Source organism: Apis mellifera, linkage group LG2, assembly GCF_003254395.2.
Source record: "Apis mellifera strain DH4 linkage group LG2, Amel_HAv3.1, whole genome shotgun sequence".
Lineage (NCBI taxonomy): Eukaryota > Metazoa > Arthropoda > Insecta > Hymenoptera > Apidae > Apis > Apis mellifera.
In genome coordinates, this window is record NC_037639.1 from 2,228,440 (window position 1) to 2,252,322 (window position 23,883).

Genomic DNA, 23,883 nt, shown 5'->3' on the forward strand with positions numbered 1-23,883 from the left:
AATAATATATTGCTTTCATATGTTACTTTTCAATAATATTTATCTGTAATCAATCTATTAAGAATTATTAATTTAATATTAAGGACGGATCAAGGATCACTAAGGATTACTAACATTAAAAAAAATATTCAGAAGAATGATTTTAAAGTTTGAATTGAATTTTCGATAAATAATTTGATTTATTTATTTGCTCAATTGTTTTTTAATTTAAGATTTGTATCGTTTATTTTTTTTATTTCAAATATATATATTATTTATCGTATTTAATTCATTAGAAAAATTTTATATTTATTTTTTTATATCATATTCATTTTGAATAAGAAATAAATTCGATTTATCATTCTATACAAATAGTAATTAATTTATTCATTTTTTTTTAATAAGATATAATTCGATATAATTTTCAGTCGATAAAAAATATTTATTACATTCAATATATTTTCTTCGATACATTGAAGTTTAATTAAGCTTATTCATATCAAGCACGTAACTAACACGACTCGATTAATCTATTTCGCGATTAATAAATTGTTTTTTGTTAATAACTTTTTAATAAAGTCGTAATTTGCAAAGAAAAATGTTAAAATTGAAATTATGAAATTATCTCAAGAATTTCCAATTAATAAGTGTATTTTTGGAACATTCTATATAAATTATCTTTTTTAATAATAATAAAAGAAAAAGAAATAAATCGTAATTTATATTTTCTCAAATTTTTTTTATTTATATGAAATATGAATGATAACATATATAACACATATATACAACAAAATGATATATAATATATCAATTCTGTTGTTTAAAAAAGAAAAAGTTACATTTATTATTATTATTTTTTTATATATGCTGAATTTGAATTTAATTATGAAAATAATGGGTTTAGTATCATGGGTTTAGAAAATATGAAAAAAAGAGAAATAAATAAAAAATAATATATATATATATATATATATATATATATATATAAATAAAAAATATCAATTTACAATTACTAAAAATTATAGGATATCATTTCATCGCGAAGAGTATTCATAATAGTGTGTAAAAATTTTTTATCATTGATCAAAATATTATTCAATTGTTAAACAGTCTTAACAAATAAATCATATAAACAATATAGAAATCATTTTGTTATATTAAAAATAAATCAAAATGTATATTTATTATATTTCATAACACAAACCTAAAAATTTTAATTTTTTTTTATTTTGTAAATTTGTTAAAAATCTCAAAAAAAATATTAAATAATTTTTCGGTTCTTGAAGATGAAAACATCTCTTGAATATAATTAATTAAATTAAATGTTATCTTATTTCTCTACGTATTTTTAAAACTTCCTTATAATAAATATAAAAAATTCTCATAACAAAAAATGAATAGTTTTTTATGCTTTATAAAATGTGATATTATTATTAATACGATATTATGAAATTAATAAAAATTTTTTATTTATAATAAAAAAATTTTAATATTTTATTATATTAAAAAACATATAAAAAATAAATACAGATAAATATATTAAATACATTAAATTATTACATAATATGATACTTAAATAATTTTAAATAATTAAATATATGAATTTTGCATGCCTATTTCTATTTTAATAGTATCGTTTTATATGGTATAAAAATTTTTTATAAGACATAAAAATTTATTCATTTTTTACTATAATTATTTTTTAAAAAATAATTTATAATTATTAAAAAAAAATTATCTAGTATTTCTTGAAGTCTCTTATAAATCTGTAAAATTTAAAAAAAATGTGAATTCTCGAATTATTGAAATTCCCTTATGAGATCATTTTAAATCATTAAAGAGTTTCAAATTTCTTCAAAAATGTTTTTATACTAGAAAACAAGGGAGAAAGTGAAAATAATTTTTCCTCAACTTTTCTCAATTAATTTAGAAATTATTTTTGTAAACTAAGTCATTATGAATTTAAAAATTAAAATATTTGTTTTATAACAAATTCTTAAAAGTTGATATATAATAAACATTTTATTTCGAAAACAACATTTTATTTTAAAAAATATATTATATCGCCAATATATTAGAATATGTGAAAAAAATATAATAAGAGATAAACATAATATTCATAAATAATTTTTAACAATTTTCTCTTTTTTTTAGAAAAGCAATTTTTTTGTTTTTTAAGAAATACTTTTAAAGATTCTATAAGAATTTTCCATTTCCAAGTAAATTAAACAACCATTTTCACATAAATTTTTTTCGTTGATTTCGATACTAATCATAATATTTTTTATATAAAATAGAAAAAAGATAAATATGTGTGCGTAGGTATGTGTGCATGCGCATGCGTATGTGTTTTACTTAAGAATAATAAAAATAAAGGAGAAAGATTGTCAAAAGAGTTTAATTAAATATACTTTTAGAAATAGAATTTAATTTTTTATTTTTAATAAAACAATTATTTTGAGTTATAATCTTAATTTTTTATCTACTGATTTTATCTATTATTGATTAAATATTATTGATTATTTTTTTCGATTTATTATTATATTTATATATTTTTTCAATATTGATAGTTTTTAATATATTTATTAAAAATATCATTAAAATATCATTTAGCAAATAGAATTGCTTTCTATTTTTTATTTTTAATAAAACAATTATTTTGTAGAATTATAATCTTGATTTGTTATCTATTGATTTTATCTATTATTGATATTTTTTCGATTTATTATTATATTTATATATTTTTTTCAATACTGATAGTTTTTAATATATATTATTAAAAATATCATTAAAATATCATTTAGCAAATAGAATTGCTTTCTATTTAATGTTATTATTAAGGTATATAAAAATGTTTATTACTATTAATTATAATAATAATAAATATGATATTATATAATATAATAATTATAATATATAATTATAATAATTATAATATATAATTATAATAATTATAATATAATAATAATTAAAAATAAAAATAGAGAGACTTGATACTACAAAAACTATATTGTAGTATATTTAAGCTATTTTTGTTATTTATATGTTAACGATATTTTGAAAATATATATTAAAAAATTAATGAAATATCATTAATGTATGTCCATATATAATCATTAATAATATCTTTAATTATTCATAAATAATCTTGCATTACAATCTAAAATCACTTATTAATCATGTATTTCATAAAATTTATATTTCATTGACGACAGCAATTAAAGAAATAATATATTAATATTATTAATATATATCGATATATTATCGATATACTTTGGATTCTAATGGAAAAAAATAGAAATGAAAAAATTTTATGGTATTCGATTATATTATTATATTATATTATATATTATATATTATTATATATTATATATATTATATATTATTATATATTATATATATTATATATTATATATTATATATATGAATTATATTATATTATATAAGTTATTGTAGTATGGTTATATATATTTTTAAATTATTATAATAAGAATGATAGTTATCTATCGAATAAATGATAATTTTTATTCAACAAATTATTATTTTGATATTATTTATGATATTATTATAATAATTTTACGAAAAATATTAATAACTAAAAAAATAAATAATATTTTGCTTGTACTCACAAATATAGAAATAGTTTTCATTACCTTCCTTATTTCTGCTTTTCTTCTTATCTTCTTTTTCCTGTGAAACATACAATTTTTAATTCTCTTAGTAAAATAAGTAAAAATTTATTATATAATATTATAATTATTATATGTGCTTTTATAAAAATTGTGAAAATCCTTCAATTCATACAATAATTTTAAAAAATCTAATTGTCTGGATAAATATGTTTCAAAATATTCATTTAATGATTAATAATAATTAATAATATTGTATTCTTTATTTTCAGTTGTGTCGGTATTTTAGTTAATACTTACCTTTTAAAAAATGAAAAAAAAAACAATAATAATAAAAATAAATAAAAAATTATATCGTAAAAGAAATATATTATTCAGCTTTTAACGATAATAATATTATAATTAGTAATAAAAATAATTATATTTTATTATTAAATAACAATAAAATAAACAAGCATTTGTCGAATCGGAAATTGTGTCTACAATAATTGTAAATAAAATTATAATATTATACAATATAAAAAAATTAATAAAATATAATACTTGATGGTTTCTAACTTTTATAATTTATAACAAACCATGCTATGTATCAATATTTTTGATATTATTGTACGTTTCTTTTAAAGTATTAATAAATTTAACTTTTTTTTGTGTGAAGTTTTTTTTATGATATTTGTTAATCTAATTTATTAAAAAATAATTTCAAAATAAATTCATTGATTATAAATTGATATTTTATGGCAAATAAAAAAATTATAATATATTATTCATTATATTTAATATATTATATTATATTTAATATATTTATTATATTTAATACATTATATTATATTATATTTTTTTAAATATTTTTTAACGATCTTCATGAAATATTTCAAATCAGTTATATATTTTATTTTTTATTAAATATTGTTATGTTTTATTAAAATATCAAAAATGTAACATGTCTAACTTCTTTATTGTTAAAACAATCACAAATATAAATTTTATTTAAATTAGGATATCAAAAATTATAACATATTTAACTTGTTTATCTTTAAAACAATCACAAATATAAATTTTATATAACTATGTTTTTTTATTTGCATCATATTACATCATAAATATTCATCATATTATTTTCATAAATATTTCTTCTTTTTAATATAAATTTAAATTTTTTAATATAAATTTAAATTCATCACTCAATGAAATCATTCATGAATCAAATCATATATTTTTAAACTGATATTAATTATTTATAATGTTCTAATTCTTAAGCAAACTTAATATATATGTATGTATTTATTTCAAAAATTTTTTTTTAGATATTTGGACATATATTTATATTAATAAATAATATTGATATTGATACATTTTCTTTGATTTTTTAAAATTGATAATTTATTTTTTTTACTTTTTCATATTCTCTTATTTCTTTTTTTCTCTAATTATATTTTCTAATTGATAGATTTCCCCATACTTTTAAAAATCTTTTTTGAAAATTTTATTATTCCACAATCAATAATAACTTATTTTTAAATATAAATAAAATAATAAATAAGAATATAAAATAAAGATTTTATATTTTTTTATTTTATAAAGATATCCTATTTTTTTTCTTTAAAAATTTATATTTTCTCTGATACATATAATTTTTTGTCTTTGAAAAATATTTAATAAACTGCTGATATATAAAAATTAATCATATGTAAAATTTAATTATGAAATAAAAATTTTTTTACGAATGACTAAACTTTGTCAGTACTTCCAAAAATTATTATTGCAAATAAAAATTATCACAATTATTAATACAATTAACATAATATTAGTTTTAGATATTTTAGATATTTTGATATACTGTCATTATTAATATAATGTAAAAAATATCAAAACAATATCAAATCAGAAAAATGATAATAAATAATTTTATAAAAAATGAATGTTGTAAGTTTGTAATATAATGTAAATATAAATGAGTTTACTTAAATACCGACACAACTGCAGGTTTTTTTGCATAATGTAAACATCAAATTAAAAGAATATGAAATATCATTTCATGCATTAAATGTAATATAGTATCCTAAAATCCATTTATCAATCACATAACTTTTATGAATGTTATATAAAACATATTTGTTTATGTTTTTTATTTTGCTCAATAATAATAATTCATAAAAATATTTATAAGTTAATTACATGATTAATAAATATAATTTAAACATTTTTTGCATAATTATGTATAAATCATTCAAAAATTATACCACGATCAATAAAAACATCGTTTACATTATATCAATTTGTAAATAAAAAATGATAAAATACACATTGAACTTTCTCGAATTAAATATATATTTAAAAGCAATCTTGAACTGACTTCTGAATGCATAATAACTGTAAATTATGATATAAAGCAATAAAAGAAAAACTATAAAAAGTTCATTTTCATCAATATTGTATAATTTTCGGAAAAAGAGCTACAATATTAATTGCAGCAAATAATATTTGTATATAATATTTATAATATTATTATAAAAAGAATCTGTATCATCACTACGATATAAATAATATAGAAAATTTAATAATTTTCAAGAAAAAAATTTTAACAATAATTATGAAATTTACCAGCTTTTTTTAGTTTTCATTATTTCAGTTTTTTTTTTAACTTTGTTATTATTTTTTTTAATTTTATTATTATTAAATGAAAATAAATTTTACCATCAAAATAAAAAATCAAATAAAAAAATCAAAAAAGTAACTTTTTCATTTTTAAAAAAAGAGTATTATATATGTTAGTTAATACTAATTTTATGTAATTATAGAATTTTGTTTGATTGATATTTATCTGTGATAGAGTATAGTTAAATATGCGATTATTATTTATGTTTTTTTTTTTTAAAATCACATTGTAACGACAAATAATTAATACATATAACGGAAGAATCAGTTAAAAATTGTCTCATAAATGATGATAAACTTGAAATATGTCAATTTCAATGTTCGATATCGAAATTTTATCAATTCGATATCGAAAACATTTCAAAAATCATTACACTATTTAGTCTCATATTTAGTATCTATTGTTATGACATTACTCATTTTATTTTCGATCATCCAAAAATTATTTTATATTTTATTTTTTCCGAATAATTTCTTGATTTAATTAATTTATTTAAAAAAGATTATAGATATATATAAAATTGTTAAAATTGAGAAAAGCATAATTGCATAATTACTATTTTAATTAGTAAAAGTCCCCAGAAATTTAAAATATTATAAAAATTTTTGGATATAAAGTGTTTACGTAAATATAATGTGTATATCACATATACATGTAAATATCATATAACTTTTTTTTTGTTGCATAAATTCACTTTAAGAAAATAAAAATAATATATAAAAAATTAAAATAATATATAATAAATTGATGTCTGAAAATTTAAATACTCTTTAATTGTGTTATAAAATATATTATATATATCATAACTATAAGAAATAAAAAAAAAATTTTAGACAATAATTACTTATTATAAAATAATAATATTGTATAAAAAATTTATAAATTATTTATAAAAATAGAAAAAAGTTACAAGCAAAAAAATAAAAAGTATAAATTTTGTTATATTGCTGAATTTTGTTTCTTGATAATTATACAAGTAAAAATCTTTTAAATCTTGAATATTGCATAACAAAATTTTTTTAATACTTAAAAAAATAAAATAATTTATATTATATTATTTATATATTATGTCTTTTTAATATTATGAAACATATACAGTTGTTTACAAAAATATTTTAACATTAATGTACATTTTATTTTAAATCTATATTAATTATAAAAGAAATAAATTTAAACTTCTTTCTATCTTAACAGAAATTCTATATATAATATAATTATAATAAATTCTTCAAAGAACTATTGGAAATATAAAAATTTAATATGCTTATTCTATGATAACATAATTGCTATGTATGGAACAATGAAATTATATGAAATCGTTACAAAAAAACAAAATTTATTTAGATTTTCAAAATTATTTAATTTTTTAACTAATATATCATATATAAAATATATTATAACACTTTAGTGGCAAAAGTTGATTACGAATGAGAGATTATAATTTAATAGTATTTTGTACATACATTAACATTGTAAATATATAATATAAGATCGAGAAATTTTCATGTAAAGTTTTTATATATGCGGGAAAAAAACATAAAATATAGTTGTAACATTCTTATAGAAATTTTTTCTAATATTATAAATATTCTTATTCTTTAATTATTTACTAAATCCTATTATAAATATCTGTTATATAAGAAAATAAAGAAATTTAACAATTATGTAAAATTTTTATGAAAATATATGTAATATGAAGTTATATGTAACTCTTTTTTTTTATTTTCAATAATATTTTTATTCACTATAATAAAAACAGTATAATAAAAACAGAAGTTTATAAATTATCTTACATTTAAATGTTAAGTTTGTTCATCACATAATATATAAAATTTAGAAGTTCTATGATTATTGAGAAACAAAATTCAGCAATAGAGCAAAGTTTGTACTTGTAAAAAAAATTTTTTCTTATATTATTTTATAATTAATTAAAATTACAATTTATTATATAAACTATTAATTACAATTTAAGTAAAAAATGAATTTAAAAATAAATTTAATTTTTTCGTTTATAATTTTTGTTAATTATATAAACAATTAAAAAATATTTTATTAGATGATATTCCTCATATTTCATATTCCTTAAAATAAATAAAAATTTGTCTAAAAATTTTTCTTTTTATTTTTTATAATTTATAAACTATGAAATTAACTATGAAAATAGCTAAAATGAATTTAGACATCAAAGAAAAAAAAAAATTTAAAAGAAATATCTGAAATTTATTAATTCTAAAATCATATAATTTTGTTAAATTTTTTTGCTATTGAATAAGCTTTCATTCTTTTACTTGGATATTATTTAAATTACCTAAATAAAGAACATTAAAAGAATTACCATTATCATTTTTTGGATGAAAAAAATTATGGAGATTATCGAAGAGATACTTTTATCATACATATCTTTTGTCTGAACAACTCTTAATTTTTATTTATGGTTTTTACTAATTCTAATAAATCTAAATCTTAAAAACATCATCTTAAACACACCAGAATTTATTGTGCATCAAGGCAATGTTTTTCTGTGAACTTTATTTCTTTGATTATACCAAGTGTATTTTCGAATTCATTTAATAAATTCTGTATATAAAATATCATAACAATATCAAAAGCTAATAGGTATTGGAACTTTTGGAATTTAAAAAGTAATACAAATTTTTCAAATGAATATAGTAGATAGAAATATATTCGTATATATATATATTGTTCTAATATTTTTTAATATTATAATAATATTATTATTTATAATTGTTATTGCATATATTATTATTGCATAAAATGTTTTTTAAAAAATGTAATACATCCGAAAAAAAATAATAGAAAATAGAAAATAAGACAATTATTTTTTTAAAAAATCACATAATAAATAATTATTTTATTTAGTTTTATTTTAATTTTGGCGAATTTAACAATTATCTTTTTCTTTATGATTTTAATAATCTTGAAATATATTGTAAAAGGTATCATTTTGAACAATTTTTTTTTTTTTATATAACCAATGATAAATTTTAGTTTTAAGTTATTCACAAAAAAACTTTGTGACTAATGTGTGAAATTGCAGAAAAGCTATTTTCTTTTCAATTTTGATTTGTAATTATTATAGAGAACAAGATTCTGAATAACTTTTTTTTTTTAAATATAATCGATCGATTATAATATTTATATCGATATTTTGAATATTTTGAAAATATTTGTAAAAAAAAAGATTGTTTTATATATATATATATATATATATATATATATATATATATATATATCATAATGTTCTAAGTTACTTTGTTTTCCCGTTGCTTATTGTTTATTTATTTGAAATTTATTTACAAATTTGAAATTTAGAATTGATAGGAAACCAAAATGGATTTCAAACATAATATATATATATATAGTATGCGATTTATTTATTCTATAAATATATAAGCATCCAAGCATATATAAACATATATATATATATATATGTTTATATATGCATATATTTAGTACTTATTCATTGCAAAATTTGGCATTTGAATCCGCGGAAAATGTATATAAAAATAAATAAAATATAAAACAACTTTTATATTTTGATTGAAATTATGAAAATAGCTATATCATATTATTTATTGTTGAAATTTTAATCAATTATGAATTATTTTATATTTTATTTTTTTATATTTTATATAAAATATTTTATATTTTATTTTACTTTATTTTATATTGTACTAAAGAATCTAAAGAATCTGCAATATTTAAGTCTAGTATAAGAGGATTTACATAAAACACTTAAATAACCAAAATCGATGAAAAAGTGCCATCCATAAATATTCTTTCGATTATTGATTTTTTTGGACACCATTATGAATGTATTTAGAATGTATCTAGAAATAGTAGATAAGTTGTTAGGTATACATTGCGATACATATAAATAAACTTTTATTAAATAGAATCTTTTTTTTTTTAGTAAATATTTCGAAAATTATAATCAAGCATCATCTATATATTTAAGAAAAATTTATTGAAACTATTAATTTCTATAATATATTCTTAAATCATTGAAATCAAAGTTAATGATCGTTTTCTAAATAATTATTATTCTAATAATTCGAAAACTAAAATTTATCACTAAATATATATATATATATATATATATATATATATATATATATGAAAATAAATATTGTTCAAAATAATGCTTTTAAAACATATTTCAACATATTTCTCATTAAGATCGTTTAGGAAGAAGTTAATTAACAAATTAATCTTAATTTTTCTCTTTTATAAATAATATTATATTTCAAAATATTTTTTAATTTAATGATTTCGATAATAAATTTCGATTAATAAATAATAACAAAAATAACAAAAATTATTAATAGCATTCATTTCAACATTTTAATAGCAATTAAATATGCATATTTGTTAAGTAGCTATTTATTATTTTGTTTATATATTTTGAAAATTATACTAATATTTTTAGATTGGATTAATTTTATATCTATAATTAACTATTAAAAAAGAAAAAGAAATAAAAGCTATTTGCAATGATTTCACATATATAAATAAAAGAAATAATACTATTTAAAAAAACTGAATTAAAATTTTAACTATATTATTATTACAATCAATTATTAATTTAATTCTGTATTTTTAGATTGAATTAATATTATATCATTTATTTTCAAAATTAAGAATAAAAATAAAAATTTGTTTAAAAATTATATTTTCTTAATTTTAAAATTATAATAAAATTTAATTTTAATTTTATTTTATTTTATTGTAATACTAAAATAATTAATGCATTTAAATAATAGAAAAGATTATAAATATCATTTTATGAATATTTATAGTTATATGTAATGTATGTATAATTTAAAAAAAAATAAAGATATAAAATAAGTTTTAAATATATGGGATAATATTTAAGTGAAAATAATAATAAATAATAAAATATAATAAAATATTTTATAAAGAACTAAACTATTGAAAACATTTATAACTGTGTATAACTGATGTTTTATAAAAAATAATTTTTAAAAATATTTTATAATATAAAAATAATTTTCTATAAATGAAATAATAAAAAAAATTTGAAAGTTATATAAGTTATTATTTTTAAAATAAAATTTTATATTTCTTTATTCATAATAATAAAACGATTGTTTGTTGCAAACAAATTTAATATATTAAATTATTTAGTATAGTAAAATTATGAATTTTTGATCAATTAAATTGTATATATGTGTATATTAAATATTAGCTTTTAATTAAATGTTTTTCTATTATGAAATATAAAAGTGTGTTAATATTATAACATAAACATTTTCATAAATGGAACATTTATAACATTGAAAATATTTATAATACACTTATAATATCGATTAAAAATTAAAATATATTATTAAAAACTAAAAATATATAAAAAATTATCAAGATCAACTTCCTTTAAATAAACAATTTTTTAAATATTTTAAAATTCGCAAATTCTTTATTTGCTAATTGAAAATAATAAAACTAACTGAATGAAAAGCAAAATATAAATAATATCAGCCATAATAAAAAAAAAAGGAAAAAATAGATTGATATAATATAATTGAAGGGGCACCTTTTTCACCTTGTTGCTGGATTCCTTGAGACTCTGAGGGGACGAGGGAGAATTTTTGGCTGTAGTCTTCTGTGGACTTGTCGCAGATTGTGTGGAAGTGGTAACATCACAATCGGAAGGCATTGGTTGTATAACGGAAACTATAGGAGGAGGTGAAATAGAAGCAGAAGCAGAAGTGGATACACAAGTGGAAGTCGAAGCTAACGGTTCCGAAGGTACTAGTGAGCTCTCTACTGGAACGACACTTAAACTTTTTGGGGGGGTTTGCTTAGGAGTTGATAGTTTTCCACTCATCGGTGGTAACATTGTCCTAGTTTTAGGCTTCCTCCACCCCTATGTAACACCAATTATATTTATCATGTTAGTCTATTTAATTTTAAAATAAAATACCATACAAATACAAATCATGCATTATCTAAGGCACTTAAATTTTTTTTTTATTTATTTTAATCCTTTATCTAGTTTTATTTTGAATTTAATTTGAAATTAATTTTTATGTGTTACGTATAATATTCTTTTCATATATCTTCTAAATATTATATATCTTTTATATGAAGATAATATTAAAAATAATATTATTAATAAATATATAATATAAAATAAATAATATAAAATAATAAAATACATACATAGATAATAAATATGAGATTTACTTTTTTGATCTTGATTTATGTTGTTAAGATCAATTTTCTCATTAATTTTTTTCAAAAGGATTATTCATGATTATTAAAAAGACTATTATTAACAAATAAAATTAAGAAGTTTAATATATGTTTAATTTTAAACATATTTCTAATGTTTAGAATGATTTAATTTGAATTGATATATTACACCATATACATAGATTATATATGAGTTGCAAGTCTGATCGCGCCATGATATCTTGAGGTAATCCAATGTCAACAAATTCTTTTCATTCATAAATCAATTTTTCGAAGTTTATTATAAATAGAAGATTTCTAATAAAATTTTAAAATAAATTTTAAAAAAATTAGAAATAGAAACATTTGAATTTATAAAATTTAAAAATTTTAGTTTTTCGACTTCAATTTCTCTATTATAAAACTAACTGTTATAAAATGACTTTCAAAACAATAAAATTCAATATAAAATTAAGATTTCACGTTTCAAAATCGAGCCAAATAGAATACTACATGAAGTGTATAAATTTATTCTTTTTATAAAATTATAACAATTCAAACATTAATAATTTTTTTATCGAAATTTAATGATTTTTTTAATTTCTTAATATAATATAATTAAATCAATTTAAATTTGATCCATTATTGCTATTAATTGCTAACTGATACCTTATAACAACTTTAGAATTATAATCAAATACAAAAAATTCAAATTAAATCCAAATATTAAAAATGTAATATATAAAATTAAATATATATTAAACAATAATAAATTAAGCATATATTAAACAATTTTATTTATTAATAATTTTAAACAATGAATTATGGTTAAATTTTTCCGAAAGTCATTCAAAAAGATGATTTTAATAATATATACCAAAACTAACCCAATATCGAAAGATTACACAACTTGTTTTCCTAATATTAATAAATAACGTGTTAAACTTTTTAAAAATTACTTGAGAAAAAATTTTAATATATCAAAATATGGTAATTTCTCTAAAATTTACTTTTTCTAATGAATGAAAATTATTTAGAATTTCAATATTTATAAAATATACATGATAATCAAACACAATACATAAAAAATTTAAGAAATTATTCTAAAACAAATCAAAAAAATTAGCATATAAAACTATTCATTAAAAGTTTATCTTTAAAGTTTATCTTTAAACTTTCATCATTTAAATCAAATTTTAAATTAATTTAATTTTATAATTTATAATATACATATATATATATGTATATATAACACACACACACACACAAAGTGTTAATATAATCGTGGAATACCTTTGAAGGATCGATTTTAGATGCCAAAACGAATACAAAAGTTAATATATAAAAATTCATTGAGACTTATATATTATAAATAAATTGAAGTTTGCGTTAGAGAGAGAGACAGAAATACAATGATCAAATGTGTATCTAATATAAAAACCAGAAATCATTATTTTTTAATGAAATATATTATCTTATATTTTTATTTTACATAATTTCTTGATGATTAATTTAATGAAGAAGAAAGTAATATTTATTTTAAATTAAAGATTTTATAGTATGATATATTTTTATTAATATGATATACTACACAACTAATTAATAAAATTAATAAAAAATAATAAAAAAAATTTTTTTAAATTAATAAAAAAAATAATATAAATAATTTTTAGTAATTTTTAAAGTAAATTTTTTAATTTACAAGAAAATACACTTAAATAAAATAAAATAATATCATTGCATACAAATAAATTTATTATTATTAATAATATTAATTTATTTTAAATTTACGTTATATGTTCATTTTATCTAGAAAAAATATAATATATAATAAATATTTCGAAAACTATAAATGATATAAAAAATGTTTGGCACAAATATTGTATAATTTCAAAGGACATATTATAATATATAAGATATATCATGTTGATATTTTTAAATATTTTTTTATTTCAAAATTATTTTTGTATTCTATTTTCTTATCGATATCAAATCTTTTTCAAAACCTTATTTACCTATATTTTTTATATTTATTATTACTATGATATTAAATCTCAAAATTTGTTACTATTAACATGATTAGTAACAAATCATAAATAAAATTCAATAGTAAATACAATTTTCCATGAAAAGCAAAATGCGATAGAATTTATGTCTTTCTTCCAATAAAAAAATAAGTTTTATAATAATAACAAATCGCAGATTTTAGCAATTAAAAATTTATTTTAAATTTCATTATGTGTTTAAAGGTTAATGCGTTAATTAATAATAAATTTTATACTATTTATTACTATAAAAAATATATAATATAAAGAATATAAAGTTTTGTAAAAAAAATTTCTTTTGAATTTGTTGCTTGTTTAATAATATTGATATCATTGATTTAATATATACTTCTTTGACATATATAATCAAATGATAAAAATATTTTTTTATTTCATTTTTTCAAATATATTAAATCATACACGAAAAATAAAATAACTTTAACACGATTCAGTTCTTTGATTTTGACATTATAATTTTATTACAAATTAAAAATATTTGTGCAAATTTTTTATTGATTTTATGTCTTCAACTATCCTATTTTATGAAATTGTGAAATCAAAAATATCTGTTATTTAACATTCATAAAATTAACTTTTTTTTTGTTTTTAAATCAATATATATGACGGAAAACTGTTTCATTCTATATGCACTTACTGGAAATTTCAGTTGCTTACTTTAAATCTCAATCGAAATTTTTATATTCCAATTTTTGTGTTTGTTTGATTTTTAGAATTAATTTTTCAAAAAGTATCCCACAAATATTGTATTGTACATATATAATTATAATATATTATAATATAATATATATAATATTATATTATATTATATTATATTATATTATATTATATTATATTATAATTATATTATATTATATTATATTATATTATATTATATTATATTATATTATATTATATAACATAATAATAATAGTAGTAGTAGTAGCAGTAGTAATAATAATAATAATAATAACAACAATATTAACAATAATAACAATAACAATAATAACAATAACAACAATAACAGCAACAATAATAATAATAATCAGAAAAATTAAAAATATAATGTATAAAGTAATATATTAATATTTATATAACGAATAATTTATAATTGTGTACAATTACATTATACTTGATTTGTATAATAAGTCATGAAAAGAATTAATTTTATAATTTTTAATATTACTAAATAAAGGATTAAAATTCATAACAAAATTTATTTGTTAAATTTTCAAACTACAAATTATATAACATAAGAATTATTATTAATAACAAATATTTTGCTTAATATGTACATAAATATATTACAAATTAATAAAATTAATTGCGAATTAATAAATATTTTCTAGTATACTGATAATTTACTTATAATAATAATATTAATAATAATTTTCTTATAATCACATATAATTAAATGATTATATATAAGAAAAAAAATAAACAAGAATATATTTATACAAATTTCATACAAATTTAATCAAATAATAAGTAATATATAAAGATTTTTTAATAATAATAAAGATTTTAATAATAAAGATTTTTCAATTTTTTATCAAAATTTATATTAATCAATCAAAATAATAAAATCAATTGTAATTAAAATTTTTAACAGATAAAATATTTGTTAATATTTTATTATATATATATTTTCAGATTTTATTTTTATACTTATACTAAATTATATAATGATATGAAATATATTTATATTTTAAAGTTTCAAAGTTGTAAAAAACAAAACGACAGTTTATTATCAAAGAAATAAAAAAAAAATAAAAAACATTAATATATATTGTTACATAAAAATAAATAGAATTATATATAAATAGATTATTAATAATATAAATTTTTTAGAAGAAAATGATAAAAAATAATTTCTTTTTATATTATATACGTATGTATTATTTTTTATAAAATTAATTTTAGAGATATACATACATTTATTTATTCCTTTATTTATGCATTATTTTATCAATCAATAAGATCATGATCTTAAAAACCTATATTCAATATTATTTTTAATAAAAAAAAATTGTATGTACAAAAATTTTCATTATTATTATACATATAGATCTTACCTTATCATCGTAAAAACCCTGATCGTCCGTTCTTTGCTGTCCGAGTAAACGATCAGTTTCCAAATCAGTATCTGCTTCTTCTTCATCTGGACCTTCCTCAATTTCTATATCTGCTTCTTCAGTCGTACGACGAACTTCCGATTCTTCACTATTATTTTCTACACAAATTCTCCGTCTGCCATCCGATAGACTATATTTTAGTTAGATGTTCTTAAAAAAAAGTAATTATACAATCTGTCACAAAAATATTCGGATAATAATACAACTTTGAATTTTATAATCTATATCTAAAATAAATATATATAATTAAAAATATATTTTGCAAATATTGAAATAATACATAGAATTAATATATAATATTAAAAAGTAAAAAAACTTTTATTTTAATACAAATTATTAATATTTAAATATTTAAGAAAATATTAAAAGAATAAATTTTTATATTGCAGAAATATCTGGATACTTTGCGAATTGAAGTTAAAATAATTGAAATAGCAATTTATTATATAAGTTAAATATTGACTTTGATTTTCTCAATTCTATAATACATTTTAAATAATTTTTATTAAAAATTATATTTTGTTACAGTCAAACAAAATTGATATATCAAGAACATCTATAATTCGAAAATCTCTATAATAGTATAATTTTCATTTTTTTCTTTCTGCTAAAATCTTTATAAATTGAAATAAAATTTACTTTAATTCAAATTTAATTAATTCATTATTTATCATATATTCAAATACATTATTTTATTTTTATTTTACTATAACTATAATTCAAATTGGAATAGGCTTTTATAAACCAAAATTTATTTATATTTGTATCCATGTTATTTTTACAAATTTATATTTACATATCACAAGATGTAAACTAATTATTCAATATTATTTCTTTTTCAAGAATTATTAGAATTCTATTATTATAATTATTATAATTTTTATTAAAATTATTTCAAATAACATAAAATAGAAACAAATCTTTATCTACTTTTATTTTATTTAATATATTTTTATTTAATTATTTTATTCAATATAAAAATAATATCTATTATTCATAAAATTGAGTATGTATCTATATTGATAATAAGCGTGAAAAAGAATTGTATTTATTATTGTATTATTCGAAAATAAAAAGTATAATTGCAGTATATGTAGTATATAATGCAGTATATAATTAATTATTTCTGTGGTTGTTTATCTGTGTGATTATTTCTATAAATAACAAAAATACAAAAAAATATTTCAAATGAAAATTTTATAACATCGAAAAATATATCATGATGATAATTCTTTAATTTTCAAATATATTAAAGAAAGCTACATTTCAATTTTTAAATGCTATATTTTTTATTAGATATTTTTTTAGTATACAATATATAACTTAAAATAATTAAAAAAATATATATATTAAAATATATATATATATATATATACATATAATACACAAAATATATATATATATAAATATATATATTATGTATTATATTTAATATGTATATATTAATATATAAATTTCGATAAGATATCTCTAACTCGAAATATTGAAATCATATATGAATCTTTTTTTCTAATCCAATTTATTAAAATCCAATTATAATGCATTTTATATTTTATTCATTTTATTTTAGATAAATTTTCTTATTTTTTTTCTTTAATATTGTCGTTTTTCATCCATTCAATAATTTAATTTTTTACATAAAAATAATATTAATACCAAAATCATTATATTGTTTGATAACTTAAATTTATAACATATATTTGAGTATTTTCAAAAATTAAAAATGTATTGTTTTTTTTTATTTTATAATATTCAAACAATAAATCTGTAAATTTTTTATTTTTAATATATATAAAGTATAAAAAAATTATACTTTATTCAAAACATTTTTGATTTAAATCTCCGAATATTTTTGTGATTAATTACATATCAATTAAAAATATAAATAATTAATTAATTTTTTGTGTAAAATAATTTTTTATAAATTTTTTGTATATTATATTTTTATCTATTTAAATTAAAATTTTAATTTAGATTTCATTATTTTATATATATTACGTATATTATATTAACTTAATAATAAAATTAAAAAATAGAAGATTAATAATAATAATTTCTAGTATAATATCTCTAATATAATAAAATCTAAATTAAAATTTATTTATTAAGAGATAATTATTTTGTTTGAAAATTTATATATTTTGCTTATTAAAACATTCAAATTATGATAAAAACATAAGCAGATTTATGATAAAAACTGTAAATTATAAAATTAAATTAAAAAATTCTAATATTAAATTAAATTAAATAATTCTAATTCTAATAATAATTCACAATAATATTTATTAAATATCAAATTAATATTATAAAATACAACTAAATATACCTTAATAATAATAATAAAATATATCTTATTATAGAAATAAATTTAAAAAAATATTATCGCATATAAAACAATTTTTATAATTAAAAAAATATTTTATATTATACATACATTATTCAATTTTTATAGTTCATATTCATTTTTGTGAATATTTATTTAATATTTCATAAATATTTATAATTTCATAAATGAATATTTATTTATTTTTAAATAAATAATAAACTAATAAATTAAATAATAAATTAAAATATATATAATTAAAATTATAGTTTGTTTTAATATTTATTTAATATATATTTACAAAGCAATTAACATAATCATTACAAATTATAAATTATTTATTGTATAAAAGTGTTGCATAAAAAAGTTGTATGGTTGGGAAGTAGGATGTAATTTATTATTATTAATTTTTTTACAAATGAATATATAAGGAATCAACATTGTTTTTTTAATTATAATCATGTATTTTTTAATATAACTAATCAATAGATTGTTATTCTTTAAGAAAAATTACTAAGTTATTTTTTAGAATTATTAATTGAAGATTAATATTTTAACTTAAATTTTATAAATCTTATCATATAAAAGACAAGAAAAATGTGAAACAATATTCTTTTTTATATTTGCCTTGCATACAATAAATTATATAAATTTAATAAATTTAAATTAAAATATTTTGTAAATTTATAATTTTTTACAATAAATAGTTTATTATAGAATATTTTATAAATAGCTTTTTTTTAGGATATAGTAATCTGCGATTAATATAATATAATAATTATATATATTATATATATTATAATTATTATATATTATATATATTATATATATATTATATATATATATATATTATATATATAATATATATAATATAAAAAAATACATGATTCCAATTAATAAAACAAAATTAATAAATCTTTATATATTCTATTCTCATTTATAAAGAAATAACATTAAATTATAAACAAATAATATTAAATCTTTTATATTATATAATATTTGTATGATACATTTTCATACAATAAATAATTTACAAATTATTTGAAGTAATCATGTTACTTAATTGATTTTCTACAAATATTTAAGGTATGAAATATTAAATATTAAAAAAGAAAGAAAATATAATACCTTGGTATCCAAATTGGACTGACATTGGATTCAGGTATTTCTTCTGTAGAAGATTTTACAGGTAAAGTTTTAGTCCTCTGTAAAGCCATTCTAATGTCTTTAATTGCAGCTTCAACTTCACCTCCTATTTCCAAATTAACACTTTGTCTAGTCTGAGGTGCTGGTGGTGGAGGTGTGCCAAGAGGATCCAAACCATCAAGCTGAAGCTCATTTGTATCATATGAATTTTCTTTCTTAGGAACAAATAAATCAGGTGATGATGTTTTTAAAGAATGTAAAATATCTTTACTAACAGTTAAGCTAGAAAGATCTTTTCCAACTGAATCATTTTCTGTCATAACTGGATAAGTAGTATCATTGACACGACTACGTTGAATAATTTCTTTTTCAATTTCATTAATTTGCCGTTTCATCAACATCACAGTTGGATTATTATTATCAGTATCACTGGCATGTCCACTAGATAAGCCATCTTCAAGAACTGGCATACTAGCATATATTCTCAATGAATCTGAATTATTTCCTAAATCACCCACTGATCCAAGAAGACCACTAGCTGGTATCAACTCATTATCCATCATCATTAAAGAAACTTCACTATCAAGATCTCCACAATTACTATCGCAATCAGTTGTTTCAGGACTCAATGTAAAATTACGAGAATGCCCAACTTGTAATCCAACCTCTGTTTCTCCAAGATCTTCACTACTACCAGTGCCTACTGAGAGATCTAAGAAATTATTTTCATGTTCAGCAATCTAAAAAAATGCAAAATCAAAATTTAAAAAATAATTTTATGCTAAATATTTTATTTCTTTTTTATGAATAATTTTCAAATTCAACAAAATTTAATTTCAAATAATTTCAATTAGCTTATACAAAAAATTATATAAATAATATATTTATTACTTAGACATTTAAAAATTATTTATTTTTTACGTAAATATCCTTACATTTTGGGGAAAATCTAATCTTTGTTTTTTAGGAGATTCATGTACTAAAACTTCTTCTATTGTTGGAGGACCAGTAGCCAATCGTTGACCAACATAAGCACTTCCTCCTTGTCTTCGTAATTCGTAATCTAAATCCTTAAATAATAGATAATAAAATCAATTTTAAATAAAATAAAATCATAAAATATTTTTTAGTAAAGATTATTAATTATTAAATTATTTGCTGCAACATTAAAAAAACTAAAAGCATTAACATCATTAAGAATATGTTACAAATTTAATAAATTAATAAACATACAATACTTTTTTTAAATTAAACCAGTCAAAACTATAAAGATATATTTTTAGTAGTACTTCCATTAAAAATCCACAAATAGCTCAAAGGAAATGTTTCGGTCTTTCTAATTGAGATTTCTCTGAATTTCCATTGATTTTTAAAGCATTATTTTATCTTTAATCTGTTAGCTATGTATGATGAATATATTTATTATAAAAAAAATTTTTATTATCAATTTTTTATTATATAATATATATATCATTATTTTTTCATTTTTGCAACAATTTAAATATAAATAAATATTTTTAAAATAAACTTAAAATAAAATTTTTTAATACAGCTAATAGCTAAAAATTTTTTCATATCTATAGCTCTATAAACTTGTTTTCAAATTTCATGATCAGACAAAATATTATAGATACATTCAAACAAAAATGAAGAAAAAAATCTAATTTATGAATTGTATTATATTTTGTCTTATATTGTATTTTGTATTATTATTTATATGTAATAACGATGAAATAAACAAAGTTTTTGTACCTGAAATGGAAAAGATTCAATACTATTTTCCTTTTCCTTTGTTGGTGGTGGACATTTAAAAAATTCTTCGAGTACTTTTCGAGTTTCTGAGAATTCATATAAATAATCAAATGTACTACCACCAGATGATACCAAATTACTTATGTTATCTGTTGAAATAATTGATGGTTTTAAAGAGTCTTCTTCTTCATCTTCAATTTTTGGAGATGGAGAAGAGGCATTTACAGCATGATTATCAGAATAATTCATATTTTTTTCTACCACAGCCTTTTCTATGATGATTTCTGCAGAAGTATGTTCCTTCTAAAAATAAATATAAATATAATAAAATAAAAAAAAAAACTAATTTATTATTTTTTATTTCAATATTAATATTGAATATATTCTTTTAATTTATTTCTATAAACTTTTATATATAGAATGAATAAAAAATTATTATATAAAATAATTCATTATCTATTAATTAAATTAATAGATAAAAAAATTTTAATAAATTATGTAACATTTTAAGAAACACATTGAATCAATATAATTTTTTTGAGATTTTTTTTTCATCAAAGTGATCTTTTTTTCAAATTCAATGTATATATATACTTTTTTTAATATTATGTTATTGATACAGATGAAAAAAATGAATTCAATTACAATGACATATGATGATTTTGATCTTGATGATTCTTAAAATCAAATAAAATCACACAAAAACTATGTCATAATGATTGCTGAATTATTCCAATGTATTGTAATTTCCATTGTAATTTCTCTAAAAATTAAAAAATATTAACTAAATCTATAATATAAACATTAATTTTTTATATTTTTAATTTATATTTCTGAGTTAATAGTATAAAATAATACATATAATGACAAAATTACATACGAAAAAAATATAGTATAAAAATGCTATACATATTCAAACTATAAAAGAAAGTTTTCTTATCCAGAATTCATCTTTTTACAATATCATTTAAAAAAATACAAAGAAATATAAGGAGAACAGTTTGAACATATACTCTAAATAAAAAATAAAATAAAATGAAACAATTTAATGTTTTATTTAATTTGAGATACAATTCAAAATCAATTCATCAACAAGGTTATCGTAGATTACTACATTCGTTTTTTCTACAATATATTAAAAAAAAAAAAAATGCAAAAATCTTCATACCTCAAAAAAAAATGAGATATAAAAAAATCAAATTAAAAAATCAATAAAAAATTCATTCGATGCATGTTTTAAGTGCTACATTGCTAATTTATTAAAATAGTTTTTCATTCAATTCAACCAATAAGCAATATATTATTTTAGATAATAATTCTTCTTGACATTTTAAATATGTATATATATATACATATTTAAAATGTCTGTATATATATATATATATATATATATATATATAAAGAATATCATTGATTTAATAGTATATAAGTTAAAAAAAGATGAATCTATATAAAAAAATAAATCAAAAAAAGATATTATATTTATTATTATTATTATATATTTATTTATTTCATATTTATTATTATATATTTATTATTGTATTATATTTGATTATATTTGATATTTGATATTTGATATGAAATATGTTATAATAAACAAAATTATACTTATTTTAGATATACCTCATTATGATTTGGTGTTGTTGGTAATACTCTTTGTGGAAAACCAGGTCTTGGTGTCATATATACAGATGGCGATGACAGAAGACATGGAAGTTGAGTATCACGTATTCCATAACGTCTTGGACTTTCAGAATACTGTGCTATTGGTAATTCACCAATTACTCTTGTAACTTTATGATTTCGTTCTGAAGATGGTGATTCTATTTCACAATCACTAGCTGGAATCACCTAAAAAGATATGTTTTATTTAATGTATACAACTTTATCTGATATGATAAATCAATAACATTTCATTTTTAAATTATTTTACTATTTTAAATACTTTTAATATCCTATATATATTAAATTATATTATATTTTCTCAATATTACAAAATTTA

The 23,883-nt window shown here is 16.3% G+C and overlaps 1 protein-coding gene across 18 annotated transcripts in view; it reads right to left on the reverse strand.

The window, feature by feature from the left end:
* Positions 1–23,883, reverse strand: part of LOC412594 — a 139,761-nt gene that overhangs the window by 100,977 nt on the left and 14,901 nt on the right. For 5 of the 18 annotated variants that reach the window (XR_003304118.1, XM_026438925.1, XM_026438923.1 and 2 more), the window contains 7 exons: positions 23,505–23,732; positions 21,882–22,184; positions 21,065–21,199; positions 20,112–20,869; positions 16,601–16,790; positions 11,843–12,175; positions 3,609–3,669 (listed from right to left, as the gene is read on the reverse strand). Coding sequence is in view for 17 of the 18 variants with exons in the window: in XM_026438925.1 (XP_026294710.1) it covers positions 3,609–3,669; positions 11,843–12,175; positions 16,601–16,790; positions 20,112–20,869; positions 21,065–21,199; positions 21,882–22,184; positions 23,505–23,732 (2,008 nt within the window). In the remaining variant the exon portion in view is untranslated. The remainder of the gene's footprint in view (positions 1–3,608; positions 3,670–11,842; positions 12,176–16,600; positions 16,791–20,111; positions 20,870–21,064; positions 21,200–21,881; positions 22,185–23,504; positions 23,733–23,883) is intronic. The other 13 variants (XM_026438929.1, XM_026438930.1, XM_026438927.1 and 10 more) reach the window with 9 other exon arrangements.